At 51.9% G+C, this 23112-nt stretch overlaps 1 protein-coding gene across 1 annotated transcript in view; it reads right to left on the bottom strand.

Annotated features, from left to right (window-relative positions):
• TMPRSS4 (transmembrane serine protease 4) overlaps nucleotides 1-16341 on the bottom strand; it is a gene marked incomplete at both ends in the record, with an annotated part of 45999 nt that extends 29658 nt beyond the window's left edge. Inside the window, one exon of the mRNA XM_079929604.1 lies at nucleotides 16318-16341. Coding sequence (XP_079785730.1) covers nucleotides 16318-16341 — 24 coding nt within the window. The remainder of the gene's footprint in view (nucleotides 1-16317) is intronic.
• Between the last annotated feature and the right edge of the window lie 6771 nt (nucleotides 16342-23112).

Genomic DNA, 23112 nt, shown 5'->3' with positions numbered 1-23112 from the left:
GTTCATCCCCTCTCATACCCCAGAGGCTTGGGGCGCAGGATCCCCCACAGCGCTGGAGGAGGCTCTGCAGGTGGGTCTGCACAGGGCTGGACCAGAGCATTCTCTTTTGTTCCGGTTGCTGCCAGAGAACCAGCCGCTAGTGGGCTGGTTTGGCGGCTGCAGCAAAGGACTGCCCCCTCCTGGCCAAAGTCTGTAGTGATTTCGGGATCTCTGCCTGTGAACTCCGAACTCGCGATCCTGTAAATAGTGCCTCAGGGCTGCTTCCGTGACGGCTCTGCATCTGTTACTTTGTAGTTGTAGAACCCGAAGCTCCTTTGCCACTTTCCTGCCCACTCACATAACTCTGGGAACACCTGGTGAAGTTTTTCTGTGCTGGGCTGCAAATTGCTAGGGGAGGCTGTGTTTTATACTGGATGAAGCACGAGCCTCAGGCAAGTTATTTAACCCCTGGGAGCCTCAATTTTGTGTGTGTGTGTGAGAGAGAGAGAGGCAGAGACAGAGACAGAGAGACAGAATTTCAATGTCTTCCTCTTAATGAGACCAAAGTATGTACCGCATATAGCACATTGCCTGTTACGTAGTAGGAATGCAATAAATATTAATAATAACAACAACAACAATAATCATACTTTGTCCATTCAGTAAGGCACTATTCTGGGACTGAATATACAGCAGTGAACCAGTAGGCAAAGTCCTCGTGTCCATGGAGTACATGTTGTATTATTTTAATTAATAATTAATAACAGTGTCAATACAGGGCCTAGCAAGTGCTTGACATAATAGATACTAAAAGATCATTAATTCTTAATGAGAAAGAGCCTAGTAGAGGGCCTAGCATATGTGTAGTAGGAACCGAGCAAATGGTAGCTATTTTGTGGTTTCATTAGGTCAAGGGCTCTGACTTCAGGAAAGGAATTGAAGGACTAGGGTGCCGAGAGTGACCAGAGCAGTTAGGGGACCCAAAGTGATGTCATGTGACATGTGTGATCTCTCTATGAACAAAGGGTGGGGGATGCAAGCCAGAGAAGTGAAGATTCAGGGTATTCCAAGTGTGGTCCTTTGAAATGTGTAGGGCCATCTCAAGGTGAAGGCAAAAAGCATGCTGAGGATGAGTGGGGAAATTACAGAAAGATGGCTTTCTCTTGGCAAGGGGAGGATTGTTTTAAGCCACAGAAGAGCTGTGAGTAGAAGCTGGATCGTGAAGGAAATTTCCACAGTAGACAAAGGCAAGGCCAGACAAGGGCTCTATGGCATCCTGGGGGGATTTGGTAGAGCCCCCAGAGGTTGCCGTAGTGTTGGGAGGGAGAGAGGGCAGGAATGGCTGGGGGGTCACAGTCCTTTCAAACACTGCAGCTCTGGTTTTCTCTGTTTTCCACATGGGGTTCTACATTAGATTTCAGGGCCAAAGGGCTCTGAGGCTGAACCAAATTTTGGGGAACCACTTATCTGGACGATCTCCTTTCTTTAGGGCCTGTGATTCTGAAGAGCTTGCTGTTAACTACGGGTGAGACTAGTCCTAGGCCTGATTTACTCATAACATTCTCTCTTTAAATCGATTTTCTATCCTTAGTGATCTCATGGTAACTTGAGTCTTTTTTTCTCCTAAGCAGCATCAGGCATGAAACTTTTTCTTGGTCTTCTTGAAAGTCTAAGTTAATTATGTCCACTGGTTTCCTGTGTCCATGTGTTTTTTTTCCTCCTTAGTGACCTTTAGTAGATTAGCGAGAGATGCAGTCTCCTTGCAGAAATGACATTGTCTTTCTTCCACTTGATCGCCCCGGCTGATGCAGTCTTCCCTAAATGCATCCTTTATCATAAAATCTATCAGCTTCTAGATAGGAAAGTGGGGTCCCCTGGTCCTTGCTAGCTTAAGTTCTTGTTCTAGTTCAAGTTCAGGTCTTATGGGTCCACATCTTAGAGGAGATGGAGGGCGTGAAGGAAAAGCAGGGCACTTAATCCCCAAATCCCAGAGCTTAGAGTCTGATCCTGATTCCTGTTGGCTGAGTGACCCTTCTCACGTCACTTGAGCCCTTTGAGTCTCAGTCCCCTCATCTGTACGAGGAGGATCACTGTATCTCAGAGAGTTGTGGGTAAGATTCAGGGAGATTCTGGATGTGAATGTGCTTCTCAGACCACAGAATGCTGTGCTTGCTGGGTTTGGGTGGAGGTGAGACATGGCTGCTGTTGTCATTATTCTCTTTTAGCCCATCAGTGATTCCTCCTCACCAGGGCAGGTCCTCCCGACAGCCTGACAGAACCCTGCTCTCTGAGGAGCGGAGGTGTGATCATGAGTGAAGTCCCAGTGTCAGGGTGGGAATGGGATGACGGTGAAGTGGGGTGACCTCAGCTACGTTGCCCCCTTTCTGTTTCACATCCATGGGTGAACGAGTGCCCTGCTCTGCCTGGGGTGGGGGGAAGTAGTCTCCCCTGCCTCTCTTCCATCCATGGAGCATATGGGACCGAGGGCTTCGATTTTGGGTATTTTTCTCTGACTTTCCCACTGTGTCTAGCCAGCGCATAGCATATGCTCAGGAAACACACGCTGAATGAATGCATGCATATTATAAAGGAAGAAATTAAGACTGCAGGAAATGCCTAAAGCATCAGACACGTCAGCAGGCAGAGCCCGGCCAGACGGATATGCAGAACATTTTGTGACGGAAGACACTGCTGCCATCCCTGGATGGGTGCCCATCCCCGAACGGGTGCCAACTCAGTCTCTCGCCCTCTTCCTCAAGTATTTCTTTCACCTGCTACCCTGTGAGAGTTTCCGCTTGCATGCGGATCATGCCAGGAAGCTGGAAGCTGCTCCCGGAGGGAGGGGTGGGGGAGAGGTGTCCCGGTTCTGAGTCTTGTTTACGAATTTCTCTACTGCAATCCTGACAGTCAGAGCTGCGGGCTGCGAGGTGGAGTTAAGCACGTCACAGGGGGATTGCCGTGTTGGTTCTGCTCCGACTCTCTCTCTTTCCCATTGCTGGGGTTTCCAGGTGGGCTCAGGCCTCACCCCAGCCCTGTCTGGGATGCAAGCAGCTTGGTAACAGCTCCAGTAGCATCTGGTATCTTTTTCAATCAGACTTGGCTAATCTTGTTTTCAGTGTCAGAACCACTCATTATGGGGGTTCCAGTCTTTGGTCATTTATTTGTCCTTCATTCACAAATGTTTATCAAGTGCCTATTCCGTGCCAGGCCCTGTGCTAGGTTTGGGGCTAAAAAGATGGAAAAGACACAGACCCTCCTCTAGAAGCTCATAGTCTTGTGGCAACAGGTTTATAAGAGAATGTGGCAGATGAACGCATTTCAGGTTTTGGGGAATCACTGTCTGGGGGAATCATTGCTTGGGCATTTGAGGTGCTTTACAGAGGCAGATGTTTTCATCTGATCAAGAAGGAAGGCTGAGGGGAGGAGAGCTGCCTGGGAGATCTGTGAGGCCCGCCAAGAGGTTCAGGCCTGAGAGCATTTGTTTCCTGCTGTCCTGCGTTAGTTCTGGGGCTTCAGAAAGTTTGTGCAGAGTTCCTGAGCCCTGTTTTTCGTTGCTTCCATTTTTCCTCTCTGCCCTGGACTAGTCTCTCCGCACTTCCCATGTTCAGCTCCTCAGATTTTCTTAGTCCTCGTCAAGGGCACAGGCTGGGAGTGAAGGGCGTTTGCTGCAGATGACCACTGGGGTCTCAACTGCACAGAGGGGAGGTGGAAAGGGTGAGGGAGAGGCCCGGGGGCATGGACCAGACCCGACTTCTAAACCGTGTCAGTAGCCAGGTACAGAACTCCACCCCAAGTGCAGGAGTGAAGAGCCCTGGGGGACGGAAGAGGGCCTGGGGATGTACGTCCACATTCTCGGGAGCTGGTCCCTCTGCCTGACACGGCCCATCTCCTCCCATCCCAGCTCCTATGCAGCCCTCGGCCTCTGCTGACCTCCAGCAAGGCCCACACCCTGATCTGGCTCTGACAGCTCCCCACGTGTTTCATCACAGCCTGTGAGTCAGTTGTTAGTGAAACTGGAGTTGGTGTGATTGTTTGATAATCCTCTACCCCTCCCCACCCTCCACTGCCTCTAGACGCTGAGTGAGCGCAAGGGTCTGCCTTCTCTCACCAGCAAGTCTAGTGCGAGCACAGAGGAGGCATGCTGCCCATTTCTTGGGATGAATGAGTGGAGCTGGACGCCCGCTGCCCTGCCTGGGAGGGGTCAAGGGTGGGCTGGGCCAGATTCTGGGGGTGGCTCAGCCCAAGGCGTGAGCCCCTGGCAGCTGCTGGGACTCCACCCTGGCCCAGCCCCCCTGAGCTGCAGGGCACAGTGGGGACCCTCAACCTGAGCTCCGTGCAGAGCCTTGTACGGCCACCCCGCGGGGCCCAGACCTCAGCTGTGCCCCCTGCGCCTGTTGCTCCAGCCACAGCACCCTCCCCCTCGTCCCCCTCGTCCCCCTCGTCCCCCACGGCCGTGCTTTCTTGCTGTTCACATGCGCTTCCCTCTGCCTGGAGAGAGCCTGCTCATCCTTCAAGGTCTAGTGCAAGTACTTTCTCTTCTGGGACAACTCCCTGACCACCCCCAGAGAGAATTTACTGCCTCCTCCAGGGGTACCTTGCACCACCTCTGGCACTGGATTTGTCACACTCCTTTAGGATCCTTTGCTTAAGGAGCTGTCCTTCCTCTGGATTTCGAGCACCTCCAGGGCAGGACCTAGGCATTGTACCCTCTTGTCCTCCTTCCAGCCGTCTGGAGGCTGGCCAATAGCAGGGGCTGATTGAATGGTGGTTGGAAGGATGGAGCTACTTTGGGGCTCACATCAGGTAGGGAGGGGGCCTGGAGAACGGGAGGGGGCCTAGCCCTTCTTTGCCTGTCTTGCCCTCTTGGGTCTTTCGACTGCCCAGCTCTTCTGTCTGCGAGCCAGGAGGGTGCCACCAGGGCTGAGTGGGCTCCTGGACTCGGCCTCTCTTGGAGGTGGACCCCACCCATGCTCCCGGACCCCTGCTGACCTGCCACATTCCTGAGCCCCAGCCAAGCCCAGCAACCCACTGGGTCTGTACCAGCGGGCAAGTCAAGGAGGAGAGGGTGGGGTGGACCTGCTTCTTCCAGGGTGGCCCAAGGTTTGGGCTGACCTCAGGTGTTGAACACTCTACTCTGGTGGTTCATGGTGTGTTGGGGCCTCCTGGGCAGTAATGAGTTAAGATCCGGATGGCTAGTCCCAGCGTCCCAGGCTTCCCTCCAGAGCTCAGCTGTGGGTATCAGATATCAAGGGACACACTCCCCTTGAGGGGAGATGGGGCTCAGACCTCTGCCCAGGGCCCTCCCCAGCTCCTGTCTCACGGGTGTACCTGGTTGAATAGGTTTGAAGGAGAACTGTCATGGAGACACAGCTACCAGTGTAGGACTCTGTCTAGGGAGTGGCCCGAGGGTGTGGGAGGAAGCAGGGAGGGGAAGGAGAAGGGAGGGCTGGAAGCCACAGTTGTCTGGGCCTCATTACAGGGAAATAACAGGATTATCAGGTACGGGTGGTTTAATGGTTAGCTCAGGGGCCAGAAGCTCCTTGGGTCCCGTCCCGGATCGTGGGTAAATCTGCTGCCTTGCCTCTGGGGCCCCGGGCCTGGTCACTCCTCCCCAGCTTGCCCACTTGCCACCATGCACTCATACAGTAGCACCCGGCTCCTTCTCCGGGCTGGCCACGCCGCCCACCTGCCGTTCCCTGGAGTGGATTTTTCTTTAGTCATAAATGCTGACATCTGTACAGGGCTCCCTGGTTTACAGAGGCTATTCACATATACCACTAGCCCATTTACTCTTTCCACTAACCCTGTGTCTGTGCCTAGGGGGTCACGTGGATAATGTTTCTGTTTTACAGAGGGAGACGGTGAGTCTCAGAGGAAAGTTTGAAGACTGGCAAGCTCATAAGGGAGCTGGCCATGTGACCTTTTGACTCTATGGCTAGTGCCCCAGCCATCTGCCCCCCAAATTGCCCCCTTCCGTGTTGCTCCAAGCGCCACCAAGAAGCCGCTGACATTCGGGCGGGCTGGTACCACTTCCTCTTCCCTCCTGAGAGCCCTGGCAGGATGGAGCTTCTCTGCAAACAGGCTGGGCTTCTAGGGACGGGACATAGACGGCTGGTGCTTCAATGCTGGCTGAACTGCAGAGTAAAGCAGGCGAACCCCTTCCCCTTTCTGGCCCCAGCTCCCCCAGCCCTGGGGCTAGAGCATCGCCAGACTGTTCAGGGGAGTGTCACAGAAAGCGCTCGGGAGTCAGGAGACCGTCCCCTGAGGGGCCCAGCAGGTTGCCCCCTTCTCTCCCGGACCTAATGCTCCCCCTTCCCTTCCCTGCCTTTCCTCCCCTTTCATCTTCACTTTGCTTGTTGGCACCTGCAGCATCCTGGCCAACAATCAGAGAAGGAAGTTTCCCTGGTTTCCACCTCCTCCCCTTCCTGTCCTCAGCCGTCCTCCCTGAAAGGTGGGATCGACTCTCTTTGCCCCCAAGACAGTGGAGAAGCCCTCGCTGTTCAGAGGAGGAGAGAAAGCAGAGCCGAAAGGAGGGGCAGGTAGATCGCCACGGCGCCCCAGATTGTCCTGAAGCAGTGCTCCTCTGCTTTTCTTTAAAAAGAAAAGGAGTCAGTTTTCCCAGAGAGGTAGCAGAGGGCCACCACTGTGTCAAAGCAGACCCTTGCCTTGGAAAAGTGGCTCCAGTCTCCAGCCAACAGACCAGGAGACCTTGGGCAAGAGAGCAGGCAGGATGGCCCTCGCTTTGTGCTGGTGCAACGGCTGTTGGCGAGGAGGGCAGGTGGGGACTGACACCTATAATGGGCTGGAGTGTGGGGCGAGTCAGGTGTGACTTCTTTTTTTAACCTGGAAGGTGTTGCAAAATTCTCAGCTGCCCAAAGGGCCCTTTATGGGGAGACCCTCCCTCCACCAGTTTTTGGAGCAGAGGCCTTCACACTCACCATGTTGGCTCTGCGACCTTCCCGAATTCTCTGCAGCCTGGAGCTGAGCGACGTCGGCAAGTCAGGAGGAGGGCCTCCCGGGATTGGGCCCTGGCGGCCAGCAGGTCAGTGATCCCTGGCAGCATCGGCTGGAGGAGGCCTAAGTGCAGGGCAGGCTTTGGTCCCTAGCGTCCAGCATCTCTCCCCGCCTCGAGGAGCTGGCCGTGTGCCTCCCGCCGCTATCTTCCAGGAGTGATTTGGAGACTGTGGGGCAGGTCAATTAAAGCAGCCCTACAGGTGAAGTTGCCAAACTGGAACGATTATGCGTCTTATAATCCGACACTCGTCTTAGGGGCTGGAACAATACCTGGAGTCATTCTTCGGCCTTTGGCCTCAGAACAGGTGACACACCTAGATGTTGTAAAAGCCTTCCTGGCTGAATGGCTTCCACCCAACCGGGAGTTGGCTGTCTGTGATGTCAGAAGGCCCTCCCTCTCTCTCTCTCTCATCTCTTCTAGCTGCAGGTGTTTTGTTTGGGGTTCTCACCGTGTGGGTGTTTTGTTTGGGGTTGTGGGGAGGTGGTGGAGGAGTGTGGGGAGTGGGCTGACAGAATTTACTGCTCGGTGGGACTAGATTGTTGCCGTGAGTGGGGCAACAGGATTGGGAAGTCCGTGAAGAACAGGTTTCCCTACCTTTCCCCGGACCTTGGAGTGAAGCTGTCCTGCGTAGGTTCATATACGGAGTACCAGCCAACATCCCTTTTGAGTGTTTTTTGCCCCTGCCTCACCGGTTATTACTGTTTTGAATATCACCCAGCAGGGTCACTGCAGATTCCCATCCTGCAGTATCCTGAGATCCAGAGCCACCCCCTTGGCCGGGGGGTGTGCAAGGAGACACCTTGGAACCACAGAACCACAGAACTGGAAGGGATTTGGACAACTGTCTTCTCCCATCCCCTTTGTGGGTCAGGAAACTAAATTCCCACAAAAGGGATGTCCAAGATCGCACAGTAAATTAGTGTCGGTTTCTGAGCAAGTCTAGATTTTCTTCCATGTCTCAGCCTTGACCCTCCCCAGAGACCAGCCCAGGTTAGACTTCTGTATTGGCCCATCCATGGATAACATGCTTGTATGTTTCATCTCTTCAATTCTCACCGTAACCCCATGAGGAATATTTTGCTCCTATCTGACCGTTGAGGAAATCGTAGTGTGTGGAGATGACGTGACTGGCCCCCCAATCACACTGGGTTTTTGGCGGAGCTGGGGCTTGAGCCCGGTTCAGGGCTGAATGCAACGCATGTGTCTGAAAGCCCTGGGTGATGGTCTGGGGAGATATGGTGCATGCAGGACCCCGGTGACCTCTGGGCAGAAGGAGGAATATTGGCTCGATTGAACTGTTTACTGGCCTAATCTTGGCTCCTCCATCAGGTGTGGCCTTGGACTCATCTCTGAGCAGCAGAGATCTGAGCTGGTCTGGGGGGTCTCTTGGGCCCACCATCCTTCCCCACTCTAGGGTGATGGCCTTCAGAATTGGAAGTTTTGGGCCAAGTCAAGTGCCCGTGATCTCAGAACAGGTGACTTCAAGGGACAGGCTGCGAAGATCCAGGCAGGCATGTCCCTCTTAAGGAGGACCCAGCAGTCGGGCAGTGGGAGGCCAGGGGGCCACCCTGAACCAGGCTTTCCCTGACCTTGCTTCCTCTGTGTACCCGGCTAAACGTCAGGCCCCAGGCTTGCATCTCCTTGCTGGGTGCTCAGGTGATGAACCAGGAAAGAGGTAGCTGCGTGGGCAAGAATGCTGCTGGGCGACGCTTGCTGGAGGGATGATTACTCAGCCCTCCTGTCCCCAGCTCGGGCCCAGGCTCCCAAGTGGGTCTGGGAGCTTGAAGAGAGGCCTGGGAAGGAGACAGGTGGGCAGGACGAGGCAGGGTCCTTGTGGGGAGGAGGTTGCACGGTGTACAGGTGGAGGCCCAGAGGCCTGGAGAGAGCAGAGGGCCCGTCCTCCCGGGTGCTGGGGGGACCAGCTGGCTGGATGCTCCCAGCCTCCTGCCCCCATTCATCCAGAGGCAGCTTTAACTCCCCCTCAGCTCCTTCCTGTCCCGTCTCTGATGGCTCTCTCTCTTTTCCAACCATCTCGTTGAGTCCCCTCCTTTTTTCTCCCTCCTTTCTTTCCTTTTGCTCCTGTTTTATCTCTTTCTCTCTTTGTCCGACAGTTTTTCCTCTCCCTTCTTCCTGTTGCTCTCATTTCCAGCACGTGGGTCAAGGTCAGAGGCATTTTTGCCACGCAGCTAATGTAGCCTAAGCTGCAGAGCCCCTCCCTGCCCGGCACCTGCAAGGCTGGGAATGGTCCCGGTGATGTGTTCACATAGTCATACTATTTTGTAAATTTTGCAGCAGAGTTTTGCGGGTATGTTTTTCTCAAAGAGGGTCCCTCAAAATGTATCATCAGCTTGAGGCCTCACACAACCTGGCTCTCCCTCGATGAGCAGCATGGGCTCCGGTCGCCTGGGCGCTAATCCCAACCACTGATTGTGTGACTGTGGGCATCTTACTTAATCCTCCCAAGTTTCACATTCCTCATCTGTAAAGTGGTGATAATAGGACTGACCTTATAAGGCTGTTACAGGATTAAATGAGATATCCATGTCTGGTACCTAAAGGGGATTTCCTGAATGGAGCTATTATCCCTATTCATTTCACAAAATGTGTATTTATGGAGCTCTTGCTAGAGCCAGGCACTGGGGATTAGGAGATAAAAAACACAGCCCTGCGCGCGCACACCTCATAGTCTACAGGAGGGGATATGACATCCATAAATCATTCTAAGTTAATAAGATGTTCCAGTAGAGTTAAAAAGAAAACTCTTTGGGAGTTTAGAGGGTTTTTCATCGTTCACTGCCCTCTTCCCCTCCCTCCCTCCCTCCCTCCCCTCCTTCCCCCTTCCTTCATTTCACCTCCAGGACATTTTTACCTAGATATGTAATTATAGGACAGTTTGATCTTCACATCAGCATCCGTCCATCTACATCTGCCTGCCCATCCGTTCATCCATCCATCCATCCGCCCATCCATCCATCCATCTGCCCATCCATCCATCCGCCCATCCGTCCATCCGCCCATCCATCCATCCATCCAACAAATATTTTCTGTGGTGCTAAAGGCACTGTGATGTTAGACCCCGTGGTTGGAGAAGGGCCTGCCCAGGGACTGCACTCCCCCTATTACAGCAGGACCTTCTGAGGGCAGCAAGTCCTCTAGATCGACCTACTGAGTCGGAATCTGCATTACAAGATCCCTGGGTGATTCAAATGTACCTTTAAGTTTGTGAAATGCTGGTCTAGATCTCTTTCTGTGCTGGGGAGAGGGTAGAGGCTGTGATTTCTGGAGCGAGCTGAACTCAGAGGCTGGAGCTTGGCATCCATGAGTCCTGTGGGTTCCTTCCAGCCAGCAGAGTCTATGATTCTTCCCTCTGAGCCCAAATAATTTGAGATAAGTTTCAGCGACAGACCCTTTTGTTCTAGCCTCTCCCAGGAAATTAAGTGAGAAAGGGTGCAGCCCATGGGCAGGTGCTGGCAATAGCTCTCGTCACCCAAGCCAAACAGCTCTGAAACGCGGCAGGTAGGGAATGCAGCGCCTGTGCTATGGGGACAGCAAGGGGCACCTCGGCTCTCTGTGAGGGATGCGGGCGTGGCCCTCTGTTGAGTCTCTTTCCCGAGAGGATTTTCACTGCTTGGCAGCCCGTCTCCCAAGACATGGGTTAGGCCCCGAGGCTGTGGAACTGAGTCTTAAATATCTGCACCAAAGAAGAACTGGGGAACCTGAGAATCCCCAACCCTGGCTGGTCTCTGCTGGGTGGGAGCTGACCTTTCTCTTGCCAGGATGAACTTCCACGGGTGGGGAAACTAAGGCTGGGGGCGGGGGTGGGGCACACAGTGCATCTGACAGAATGACAAGACACTTTTGCTTCCATAGACCACAAGAGGGAAAAATAACCAGCATGTAAATTGTGTTCCCATGTGCCAGGCTTTACACCTGTGCAAAGAAAGGACATCACCTCATCTGGTCCTTGCGGCCACCCTAGGACGTGGGTGCTGCTCTTGCCTCCATTTTACAAAGGAGGAGACAGAGGCTCAGAGGGGGTGGGGTCCAGGTCTGCGTGACTTGGGATGCCCAGGCCTTTTCCACCGCATCGTGCGTGGGTAGGCCCTGCGTGGGTCATGGGGAGAAACTGCAATGGCCTCTGCTGTCCTCCAGGGACCTCTGGAAAGCCACTCGGGCCCCTGTGGCACCAGAGCACAGGGTGGGCCTGCCTGGACCCCAGGGGGCAGTTTCTACATTGCCAGTATAATTTGAAATCAGTCTCAGAGAAAATGTTTTCATTCAGTCCTCTCCCCTGCAAAGTGGGCAGAGAATGAATTTCAGATTATTTCAGAGGCAGCCTCTTTCTTTTCATCTGTCTCTAGAGGCCGCTCATAGCCTCACCCTGGAGGAGCCCAGTGGTTTAAAGGAAAAGGGAGGGCAGTGGGGCTGGGAGATGCTGCTTTTCCTCTTAACTGTGCTGTAGATTTGAGACCACGAACATATAATACTTTGATGATTTTTTTAAAAAAAGAATCTGGCTAGAAATTAAATAGTATAGATGAAAACTTTATTACATTTATTTCCTCAGGATCAGAGAATCAGTTTAAAATCCAGTCTATTATACATGGAATAAACTCCATGCACAGCTTTAAATCTTAACTATAGCAGCTCTGTCACCCACCAGCTGGGTTACCTTGGGCATGTTATTTAACCTCTCTATGTCTCACTTGCCTCATCTGTAAAATGGGTGACAATAATATCTACCTTTAAGGACTGTTGAGAGGATTAGGTGACTTAATATTTGTAAAGTGCTTACAATGGTGGCATGAAAATACTGTCAGTGAAGTGAAAACGATTATTAGTTCAGCCACAGGTTAAATAAATCATCACCTTCAGAATGTATGTTTTGCCATGTAGTCTACATGTCACAGATTTTTTACTGCTTCATCAACAGTGCATGGTTTTTATTCAGGTTTCAACCCCATCTTTTGCCAGTTGTGTGGGTGAGGGCTGGACCCTCACTTCTTGGCCTCAGTTACCTGCGGCATTAAAACAGCTGCCCAGTCTGGTCCACGATGTGGTTGTGAAGGTGGGAGGGGAGAACGGTTGTGTGAGGGCTTCACGAGCCGTGCAGAGCACTGTCAGTGTAAGGGACCCGTGTCCTACAGATGCGGGACTTGTGAGAATGTTGAAGGCCCTGATGTAGTCCATGCATCTGCTCCAGGAAAGGCTGGACCGTCCTGCAGGTGCAGTCCCACCTGAGTTGTGCTTTGTCATGTGCTTGGCTCATTCTGTATCTCCCTACCTGGCAGGGGAGGTCCAGTGCCCACTTTTCTCCTCCCGGTACTGAGCTTTTGCGACTCTTCAGGGATGGAATTGCAAACAGATCCCTGAAGAGGTGCAGAAGCTCAGTGCTGGGTGCAAGGTGAAGCCTGCACCAGAGGAGAGGGCAAGCCGGTTAAGGGCTTAACAGGACCACACACTGATTCCCTCTGGCAGCTACTAAAGGATGCCCTTCAGAAGTCCTGAATCACAAAATGATCCAGCTTGGACTTTATACAAGAGATACCCTGGCAAATGCTTGCTGATGAGATCAGGGCAGCTCCCAATGTATTCAGGAAGCCAACGTGCATGGATTGGTGAAGAAACATCACACGTGTCTGTGCACAGGGCTTTATAGCAACAAAGCATCTTTTCTCATTTGACCTTCAAAACAATCCTGTGCTGTTGACCAGAGAACTGAGGCTCAGAGAAGTTGAGCAGCTTGTCCAGGGTTACACAGCTGCTAAGATGTCCACCTGGAACTGACCCATCTTAAACCCCTTCATATGGTCCTTTCTTCTAACTTTTATTGGCAACTTGGCAGTATATCCTCCTGCTGGATTGTCGATGCCTGTACTGGGTTGAATAGTGTCTCCCTGAGACAAGACTGGGACCCTTTGCTGCAGTGCTTGCACCTCGACAAACTTCTCCTTGAGCAACAGAATACGAAGAAACTAAAAGGGACTAAAAATCACTGTACACGTGCGCAGTTGGGGCCAAAGTAGAAACAATAAGATACAAAAAGGCCACAAACCAACTGCCACTTATCAGGTATGGGGACCAAAAGCAGGGTAATACCCATCATCCCTGCACACAGCACCACCGAGTGGGTGGGCGGACCTAAGGCACCCCTCTAGCCCGACCACCATGCTAATCTACCCCTACCCTCCCCAAGTTAAGAGACCGCCTGCCCTCCTTGGAGAGAGGAGAGCGAGAAAAGAGCAAGTACACACTGTTACTTGTTCTTGCTTCCTCTTGCTGCAGCACAAATCCCAGTAAAGCCTTGCCTGAATTCCTTGTCTGGCCCCTTATCAATATCTACTGATTAAAGAGGCCAAGGACCCCGGTGGTAACACCCCAAGAATTCATGTCCACCCAGATCCTCCGAATGTGACCTTATTTGGAAAGAGGGTCATTGTAGATATGATTAGTTAAGATTGGGTCATGCTGGAGTAGGATTGGCCCTTCATCCAATATGACTGGTGAGAAGAGACCCAGAAGCAAACACACACTGAGGGAAGATGATGTGTAGATACAGAGGGAAGACGGTCATGTGAAGACAGGGGCAGAGATTTGAGCGATGCTGCCATAGGCCAAGGATCACCTGGGGCCACCAGAAGGGGGAAGAGGCAAGGAAGGGTCCTCCCCTAGAGGCTTCAGAGGAAGAATGGCCCTGCCAACACCCTGATTTCAGACCTCTGGCCTCCAGAAACATGAGACAGTAGTTTCTGTTGTTTTTGCCGCAGAGTTTATGGTACTGTTACTGTGATACAGTGCCCAGGGCAGGGGTTGTGTCTTATTCTTCTCTGTGTTTCTGTTTCTTCTAGTCTTGCTGTGTCCTTTCGCATCCTGGATGGTTATACACACAGAGAAGCTAAGTCCTGGCAGCTCATGTCCTATATAGACAAGGGTTTTGAGCCTTGATCTGGGTTATGTTTATCACAGCAGATTTACCTGTTTAATCCTGTTTGGTGGCTCTGGCTTTTTTCAATGTAACTTCTACCATCTCAGCTACTCTGAGAGTGTGCCTGTCTGCATTTGCGGGTGTGATGGTGTCCGGGAGGGGAGGTGGGAGGTGAGGTGGTCATCACACCTTGGGAACAGACCTTTGTCTGGCAGGCACTCACAGAAGCCCCTGAGTCCATCTGTCTGGGGCTGAAGGTTTCAAGCCGGGTCCGAGGGCTCATGCTGGACCTTGCTCTTGGCTTTCAAGTGCCGGCTGGACCAACACTGCCCGAGGATCTGATCTTGTTCAGGCTGCCACGGAAAGGGAAATATTGAGAAGGGAGGTGATCACCCAACCCCCTCCTCAAAAAGAGGCATTTCCTCCGCCAGAGTCATTGAGCCAGATGCTTGCAGTTAGTTGAGTCATAATCTTTGCCTGTTTACTTTCTGTCACTGTCTGGACAGTCTCTTTATGCTGGGACTTCCTGCTACTTGTCCTTGTGCTGAAGTTATGTGTGTGTGGGAGAGGCAGAAGGAAGGCAGGTGAGGGGTGATGGAGATGAGGGGTGAATTAGAAAGAGCATGGGTTCAGTTTGAGTCCCCACTTGGTGACCTTCTAGATAAAAAAAATCGTAAGTATTTATTATGGGAGAGAGGCAGGGAAGCTCTCTCTCCCTGGGAGAGAACTCATTTATTTTTTTATTTTTTATTTTTTTATAAATTTATTTATTTATTTTGGCTGTGTTGGGTCTTCGTTGCTGCGCGCAGGCTTTCTCTAGTTTTGGCAAGTGGGGGCTACTCTTCATTGCGCTGCGCGGGCTTCTCATTGCGGTGGCTTCTCTTGCTGCGGAGCACAGGCTCTAGGCGTGTGGGCTTCTTCAGTAGTTATGGCGTGCGGGCTCAGTAGTTGTGGCTCATGGGCTCTAGAGCGCAGGCTCTATAGTTGTGGCGCACGCGCTTAGTTGCTCCACAGCATGTGAGATCTTCTTGGGCCAGGGATCGAACCTGTGTCCCCTGCACTGGCAGGCGGATTCTTAGCTACTGTGCCACTGGGGAAGCCCCAAGCCCATTTACTTTTATATCTGCAGCACCAGCACAGTGCCAGGCACACAATGTGCTCAAATGTTGCTTAAGTAAATTTAGTTTAAAACATAACCGTTGCCACAGAGAAAGATATTTCTGGCAGCTGTGTGGAGGAGGGGAAGGGAGACCAGGTAAGAGGCCATTGCAATAGTTCAGGTAAAGATGGAGAAGGCCTACATTAAGGCCTGGTCCACAGGAATGGAGAGGATGAAGAAAAGGAAGGGATATTCTTTATTAATATTCTCCTCTGTGCTGTGCCCTATGCTTTGTGTTGTATGTTAGTTAAGTAATTTTGTCCTAATAACCTTGCAAACTCAGTCTCATAAATGTTCCCATTTTATGGCTGAGGGAACTGAAGTAACTGACCCAATACCACACAACTCGTACTTGGTGGGCAGACCCAGAGTGCAAGATTGGCACAGACACTGGGCTGCCAGGATTTAGAGACATTTCTGACGCTCCAAAGGACTGTCTGTGGGAGGAATTGGGGATGACTCTGAGGTTTCTCTGTGGGTGATGGAGCTATGGTGGGCCATTAACAGTTGGTTCATTGGGTTGACCCTATTGCAAGAGGGGATGCTTTTAGATTGTGTGCGTCCAGGCTTTGCCAAATCCCGCAGAAGAGCATTTATTGACAATGCTGGTGCCTCTGGCTTGACTGAGTGCTTCTGGCTGCAGAGTGATGCTTGGGAGAGGCTGCTTGGCTCCTGGAAGCCACTCTGCCTCAGTGCGGTTGCCCGATGTGGACAGCGCTGCCAGGTGGTGGAAGCTCACTTCCTCACCCCCGGGTCCCTGCTTCTTCTCCTTTGAGTAGATTCATCTCCCACTTGAAAGGCCGTCAGTGAGCAGCCCTTCTGTCAACATGCAGACACGGTCCTGGATGCCCCTCACATCATCGCCTTCATCTTCTCCCTGCCCATTACCCAGAACCAAAGTTCTTGAACCTGGAAGTCTCCGGCCCAGACTGTCCCTAGACCTCATCCCAGGCTCTGTGGGAATCTCTCATTCATTAGTCTTTTTTTTTTTTTTTTTTTTTGCGGTACGCGGGCCTCTCCCGTTGCGGAGCACAGGCTCCGGACGCGCAGGCTCAGCGGCCATGGCTCACGGGCCCAGCCACTCCGCGACATGTGGGATCTTCCCGGACCGGGGCACGAACCCGTGTCCCCTGCATCGGCAGGCGGACTCTCAACCACTGTGCCACCAGGGAAGCCCTTCATTAGTCATTTACTGAGCACCTGTAGTCTGAGGACACATGGGTGAATCAGGCACCTTACCTGCCCCCCATAGCTCTCCGACATGGTGGGGAGGGCACTGTGATCTGCCGGGGAGGCCGTGCTGAGAGTGCAAACTGAGCTGGAGGTCGGCAGCCTCCGCAGAGGAGGTAGCATTTGAGCTGAGCTTATGAGGATGAGCAGGACGTGGTCAGGTAGAAGAGTAAGGGCCAAAGGGGAGGATTTACCTTTGGTAGTGTATATAAGTCCATGCCACTCTCTCACTTCGTCCCAGCTTACCCTTCCCCCTCCCCGTGTCCTCAAGTCCATTCTCTACGTCTGCATCTTTATTCCTGTCCTGCCCCTAGATTCTTCAGAACGATTTTTTTTAGATTCCACATATATGTGTCAGCATACGGTATTTGTTTTTCTCTTTCTGACTTACTTCACTCTGTATGACAGACTCTAGGTCCATCCACCTCACTACAAATAACTCAATTTCATTTCTTTTTATGGCTAGATAGCTCACTTTTTTCTAATCCCTGAATAATATTCCATTGTATGGATTACCTTCCAGTTATCCATCTCACTACAAATAACTCAGTTTCGTTTCTTTTTATGCGAATAATATTCCATTGCATATATGGGCCACATCTTCTTTATCCATTCATCTGTCAATGGACACTTAAGGTTGCTTCCATGTCCTGGCTATTGTAAATAGTGCTGCAATGAACATTGTGGTACATGTGTCTTTTTGTTGGTTTTTTTTTTTTTTTTTACATGTGTCTTTTTGAATTATGGTTTTCTCAGGGTATATGCCCAGTAATGGGATTGCTGGGTCGTATGGTAGTTCTATTTTTAGGTCTTTAAGGAACCTCCATACTGTTCTCCATAGTGGCTGTATCAATTTACATTCCCACCAACAGTACAAGAGAGTTCCCTTTTCTCCACACCCTCTCCAGCATTTATTGTTTGCAGAATTTTTGATGATGGCCATTCTGACCAGTGTGAGGTGATACCTCATAATGGTTTTGGTTTGCATTTCTCTAATGATTAGTGATGTTGAGCATCCTTTCATGTGTTTGTTGCCCATCTGTATATCTTCTTTGGAGAAATGCCTATTTAGGTCTTCTGCCCATTTTTGGATTGGGTTGTTTGTTTCTTTAATATTGAGCTGCATGAGCTGCTTGTATATTTTGGAGATTAATCCTTTGTCAGTTGCTTCATTTGCAAATATTTTCAACATTTTGAGGGTTGTCTTTTCATCTTGTTTATGGTTTCCTTTGCTGTGCAAAAGCTTTTAAGTCCATTTCTCTAGGAGGTGGGTCAAAAAGGATCTTGCTGTGATTTATGTCATAGAGTGTTCTGCCTATGTTTTCCTCTGAGAGTTTGATAGTGTCTGGCCTTACATTTAGGTCTTTAATCCATTTTGAGTTTATTTTTGTGTATGGTGTTAGGAAGTGTTCTAATTTCATTCTTTTAAATGTAGCTGTCCAGTTTTCCCAGCACTTATTGAAGAGGCTGTCTTTTCTCCATTGTATATTCTTGCCTCCTTTATCAAAGATAAGGTGACCATATGTGCGTGGGTTTATCTCTCCCCCACTTTTTGGATGGGCTCCTCATTACCTTCCTGTGTTGAGATAAAAACAATCTGATCAATATCAATGGAAGCTGATTAGAAGTATTCAAAATTATCAAGATAATTTGAAATATAGATTCAAATTTTCTGGTGTTAGTAATATTCTTTCTTTAAAGGTTGGTTGTCCTTCAGATATTGGCTAATGATGGTAGAACATGGAAACATAATTTTTTTTTTTTTTTTTTTGCGGTATGCGGGCCTCTCACTGCTGTGGCCTCTCCCATTGTGGAGCACAGGCTCCGGACGCGCAGGCTCAGCGGCCATGGCTCACGGGCCCAGCCGCTCCACGGCATGTGGGATCTTCCCGGACTGGGGCACGAACCCGTGTCCCCTGCATCAGCAGGCGGACTCTCAACCACTGCGCCACCAGGGAAGCCCTGGAAACATAATTTATACATAAATAAATATACATATGTTAGAGGTGGGTGCCAAAATTATTTTGTTATCGACAAACATCAAAGAGGCTTGGAGACCACAGCTCTAGGCACTAAGGAGCCAGTAGAAGTTGTTCAAATAGGGATGAATTTTTGCTCTTTGTTTTATTAATTTTGGAAGACCCCCCCGGCAGCAGTGTGGAGAGATGGGGGTAGAGACACTTGTAGGGGGCTGTTGGTGGAAGTCCAGGTGGGAGGAAGAACCCAGGAGAGCAGAGAGAAATTTTACACATGGTTGGATTTGATAACTAAGTAGATTTGGAGAACAAGGCAGGGGGAGGATGCAGGGAGAGTCTCAGTTCTCTGAGTGACTGGGCAAATAGTGGTACCATTTACCAAGGGGGTGAACAGTTGGGAGGGGTAGCTTTGGGGAGAAAGATAAAGAGTCTGAATCTGAACAGGTTGAGTCAAACATGCCAGTGAGAGCCCTGGCTGGAGCTGTCCCACTTGGCCATGCTTCTGGAGGTCGGGGGGCTGCAGACACCCCTTCCCCAGGCACAGCCCCGAGTGAGTGATGGTGAGGGTAGTGCCTGAAGGACGTGAAATGGGTCAATTGGGCAGTAATGGTGGCTTCTGTCCAGTCTCCCTGATTTTAGCCTGGCCCCTTGGCTCCATGTCCCAGGGATCAGACCCAGACCACTCCCATATTTCACTTCTGGGAACCACTCAAAGTGTAGGTACCCTTGTTTTCTTCTTCCTCCAAGCCGTCTTGGACGGTGGCCAGACTCCTACCCACGGTGCTCCAGGCCAAAGTCATTGGGAAAGGCTGGTTGGGCTGGGTGTGTCCTGGCTGTCATCTTCTGGTGCTAAGATAAGCAAAGGAGAATGCAGGGAAGGAGCTGGGTGGGGTGGGATGGAGTGTGGGTACCCTGCAGCTACCAAGGTAGGACAGGTGTGGGACCACTGACAAGGGCTCCACTGCAGGTCATGCTTTAGAAGAGATGTATTTCATTCTGTCCTGGTCTGGTCAGTTGGGATATCTGGGCTGCCCCAGTTCAGTGTACTTGACCAAGATTCCGCCTAGGGCTCAGCGTGGAGAAGGTTACCAGTTTTATCAGTGGTGACTCTGAGGATGAGCCCCCAGAACCACCACTTTGAACCTCTGGCAGGACCTTGCGGTCTGTGTATATGGGGGTGGGGTGGGGTGTGGTCAGTGGAAAGTTGGTGGCTATCTTATCTCCCACTTCGGTGTTTTTCTTTGGAAGGGAAAAGAAGAGAGATATAGATAGGCAAAAAGACTGAGTAATTAAGAGTAGAGTAGATTTAGAAATAAAAACAGAAAGATGGAGATGAGAGAGAGACAGGAGAGACAGAAATCAGGAAGGAGAGCAGAAAGATATTTAGAAAAATACCGACTAGAACAACAGAAAGAAGAGTGGAATGAAGACAGAGAGTGAGGGAGATGGACAGGGAAACAGATGGAGGCTGCAGAAGTGGCAGAAGCTCAGAGACACGGAGGACAGAGAGGGCATGTGGAGGGAGGGATGGAGAGAGGCCTGCTTGGATGAAGCCCTTGCTCTCCACCTTCCTTCCTTCCCTCCCCATCTGCCTGGTTCTCAATCACAAAATCAAAAGAGTCAGCTCGCTGCTTTGTGACCACCTAGAGGGGTGGGATAGGGAGGGTGGGAGTGGGGGAGACGCAAGAGGGAAGAGATATGGGAACATATGTATATGTATAACTGATTCACTGTTATAAAGCAGAAACTAACACACCATTGTAAAGCAATTATACTCCAATAAAGATGTAAAAAAAAAAAAAAGAGTCAGAGCCCCAGTGAACGTCCTGTTTCCATTCCTGACACCCAGCTGGGCTGCAGGAAGAGGTCAGAGGCTGCTGTCACCTTTGCTTCTGCTGGGAAGGGGCCCTCCAGCAGGGTCTGAGGCTGCCCTGGGGTCCTGGCCCCTGGGAACTGAAGAACGTGCCTGCTTTGATGCTTTAGCACCGGGTGGTTCCCCGGACTTTTGCTTTGCTTTGTGATGGAACAGAATTAGAAGTCTATGCGCTGGAATTGTTCAGAGGGGGAGACTGAGTTGTGATGAACTTGGACCCAGGTGGCGCGTGGGGTGGGAGCGCTTGGTGACAGTCACACCCCGTGCGAGGTGACCGGCATTATTACTTGTACACCAACAGCCAGGCTGTGGGCTGCGAAGGCGGGAAGTCCCTGAACGGTGAGGGCTGCTGTTGCGAATTCAACTCATCATGGGAAGAGAATCGCCATCTTGGAGGCCCAGGGAACAGAGGTGACTCTGGCTTAGTCAGTGACACTCACACATCTAAAGAGAGAAAGCATCCACAAAAGGGGGATCCCAGGGTACAGAGGATGGGGCCTGGGAGTGGTGGGCACTAGCAGGTTCTGCTTACCTCTTAGCCCCTGTGGAGGCTACTGGTGTTCGTGGGCCCTCCCCAGAGCGCAGTGAAATTCCCCACACCCTCCCACTTCGCTTGATCTGATTCTGTGTTCGTCTGATAGCTATTGATTCAGCTTCCCTGGGACATTGATGCCAGGAAGAAGATAACCCAAGGTGTGGGGTCTCACCACACTAGTCCCTGGAATAACTTGCTAATTTAAAAAAAATCATTCATTGGCATAATAGTAGCAAGAAATGCCACTCAGTGAGTGAGCACTTTTCAGGCTCTGCTTCATGTGACTGTGTCATCCTATGCTGACAATAATCGTGTGAGGTGGGCATTATCTCCAACATTTTACAGGTGGGAAATCAGGCCCAGATCTGAGGTTTGCAGCCGGCTCCCAGAGACCAAAGTCTGGTCTCTTGACTTCTCCCTTCTTGGAGGAGCTGGGGATGAGGGTGATGCGGACGCAGAGCCCAGGCCCTCTTCAGCCCCATAGTCGTCCGCACTGAATGGGGGCAGGGTGAGTCTGTCACTGCGACGGTGATGCAAGCAGTCCCGTCACTGGACAAGCAGATATCAGAACGAGTGACTCAGCAGAAGTGGTGCCTGCGGGAGGCTCTGCTTGCCCCATCGGAGTCCCCCAGACCTTCATCCAGAGCCGCCGTGATGGGAGGACACGGAGCTGGAGGAGCAGCATGGAAGCGCCTCCTCTGCTGCTTCCTCTTGGATCAATAAGGGAAAATTAAAGGGAGGCCAGCGTGGATGTCTGCCTGGGAGGTTGTGCGTCTGTCCTCAGGGCTGAAAAGAGATCTGCGGGCCAGTTTGGAGCCACATTCCAGGGGGCCTGGAGCTGGCAGGCAACCAGAGGAAGAGATGGGGGAAGGGGAACACTAAGGGCAACGAAAAGAGGAATCCCTGTAGACTCCAGTTCTGTGGGGGCTCCAGCCAGCCAGTGGCAGCTGCTTTCTCCCCACCTGGGACCCAAAGGTGCACAGGATCCTACGCTTGGAAGGGAAAGGAGGCCAAGGACAGTCTCTCAGGGGAGCAAGGCAGCCACCTCTGGGTTTCCACCACGAATGCTTCCCAGGGCTGCCTGCGCCCCCGTCTACCCTCCTCTGCCAGCCAAGGACAGCAGATTGGTTATAGCATTGGTGCAGCAAAACAGAGCTGCAGCAAAAGGCTGACTCATGCCTTCCAAAGCCAGAAGATCTTATTTGAGTATTTCCCAGCTCCTTCATCAACTCTAGGAAGAGGGCTGATCGCAAGAGGGCTGTTGCGGCTGGAGGTGGTGAGCCAGGGTGTTTACACTGAGGAATGGAAAAGGCTGGAACTCCCACCGGTGGAGGAAGCCCTCAGCCTCCCTTCGCATCCCTGATGACCAGGGCGGAAGTGAGATGAGTTGTCTGGGCTCTGGGTGGAGGCTCCAGGCAGGCTTCCCAGGGAAGAGGCATGAGTGTGGATGAGATTTGGGAGAGCCCCTGGAGCGTGGGAACTGGGTCAGCGGCTGGGGGCCCTGGCTGCCTCCCAGCCGGCCCCTCCTTCTTGTCCCGCACGGGTGGGTGCAGGTTTGTCTGCCAGGGCGGTGCGGCCTCCACCTCTCCCGACAGGCCCCAGAGCTCAGGGTGAGGAGAGAAAACGCTAACCAAGTTCTTCTCGACCCGCCGCCTGCAGGCTCTCAGCTTGGTCTGGCGCAGCAAGTATTCTCCTGCCATCTTCCCCGTCACAGGAGGGGTGGGAGGTCGCGATCCCCAGCAGGGCCCAACTGCCCCGGGTGGGACCGCAGTTCTATTTGAGCTTACCCACACGGGGTTGAGAACCTCGCCCTGTGCCCCAGATCTGGGCACTCCTAACGATGCTCCGGGGCTGCTTCTGGGCCCAGAGTGAGGCAGAGTCGGGGTTGGGGGGAGCCCAGAATGTTTTCCCAGAGGAAGCAGCAGAGGAATGGAGACGGAGTCACATCCGGAGGGCCCCCCGAGGCCAGGGGATCCTGAGGGCCCCAGTGCACTCCAAAGCCTCAGGGTGCTCTTCTTGGCAATGGAGCTCCCATGACATATTTTTGTATTTTTAACGACGGTGGCAAACTTTCTTTCACGCGTTTTCTCATTTACACCTTAAGGCACCCAGCAGGTGGGCCTTATAAGGCTGCTCATTGTTTCCAACCGGGAAGGTGATCCCTTAGTAAGTGGCTGAGCCTGGACCCCAGTGGGTCTGAGTATTCCACGCTGGGGGTGTTTCCCTTCCTCCAGCACATTTGATAGAAAACATCACTCCCCTCCCCAGACCGAGGCCCACCGTGCACGTGTCCCAGGCTTCACAGGTGACAGGGCTTCACGTTCGCGTCCTCACCTCCCCACTCCTCACATCATTTCTGTGTGACGGGATGACAGTTACTTTGAAAGAGTCCCAGGGTCCTCTCGGGTTCTCACACCTTT

Source organism: Stenella coeruleoalba (assembly GCF_951394435.1).
Source record: "Stenella coeruleoalba genome assembly, chromosome: 8".
NCBI classification, from domain to species: Eukaryota; Metazoa; Chordata; class Mammalia; order Artiodactyla; family Delphinidae; genus Stenella; species Stenella coeruleoalba.
This window is presented reverse-complemented; position numbering and strand designations above follow the sequence as displayed.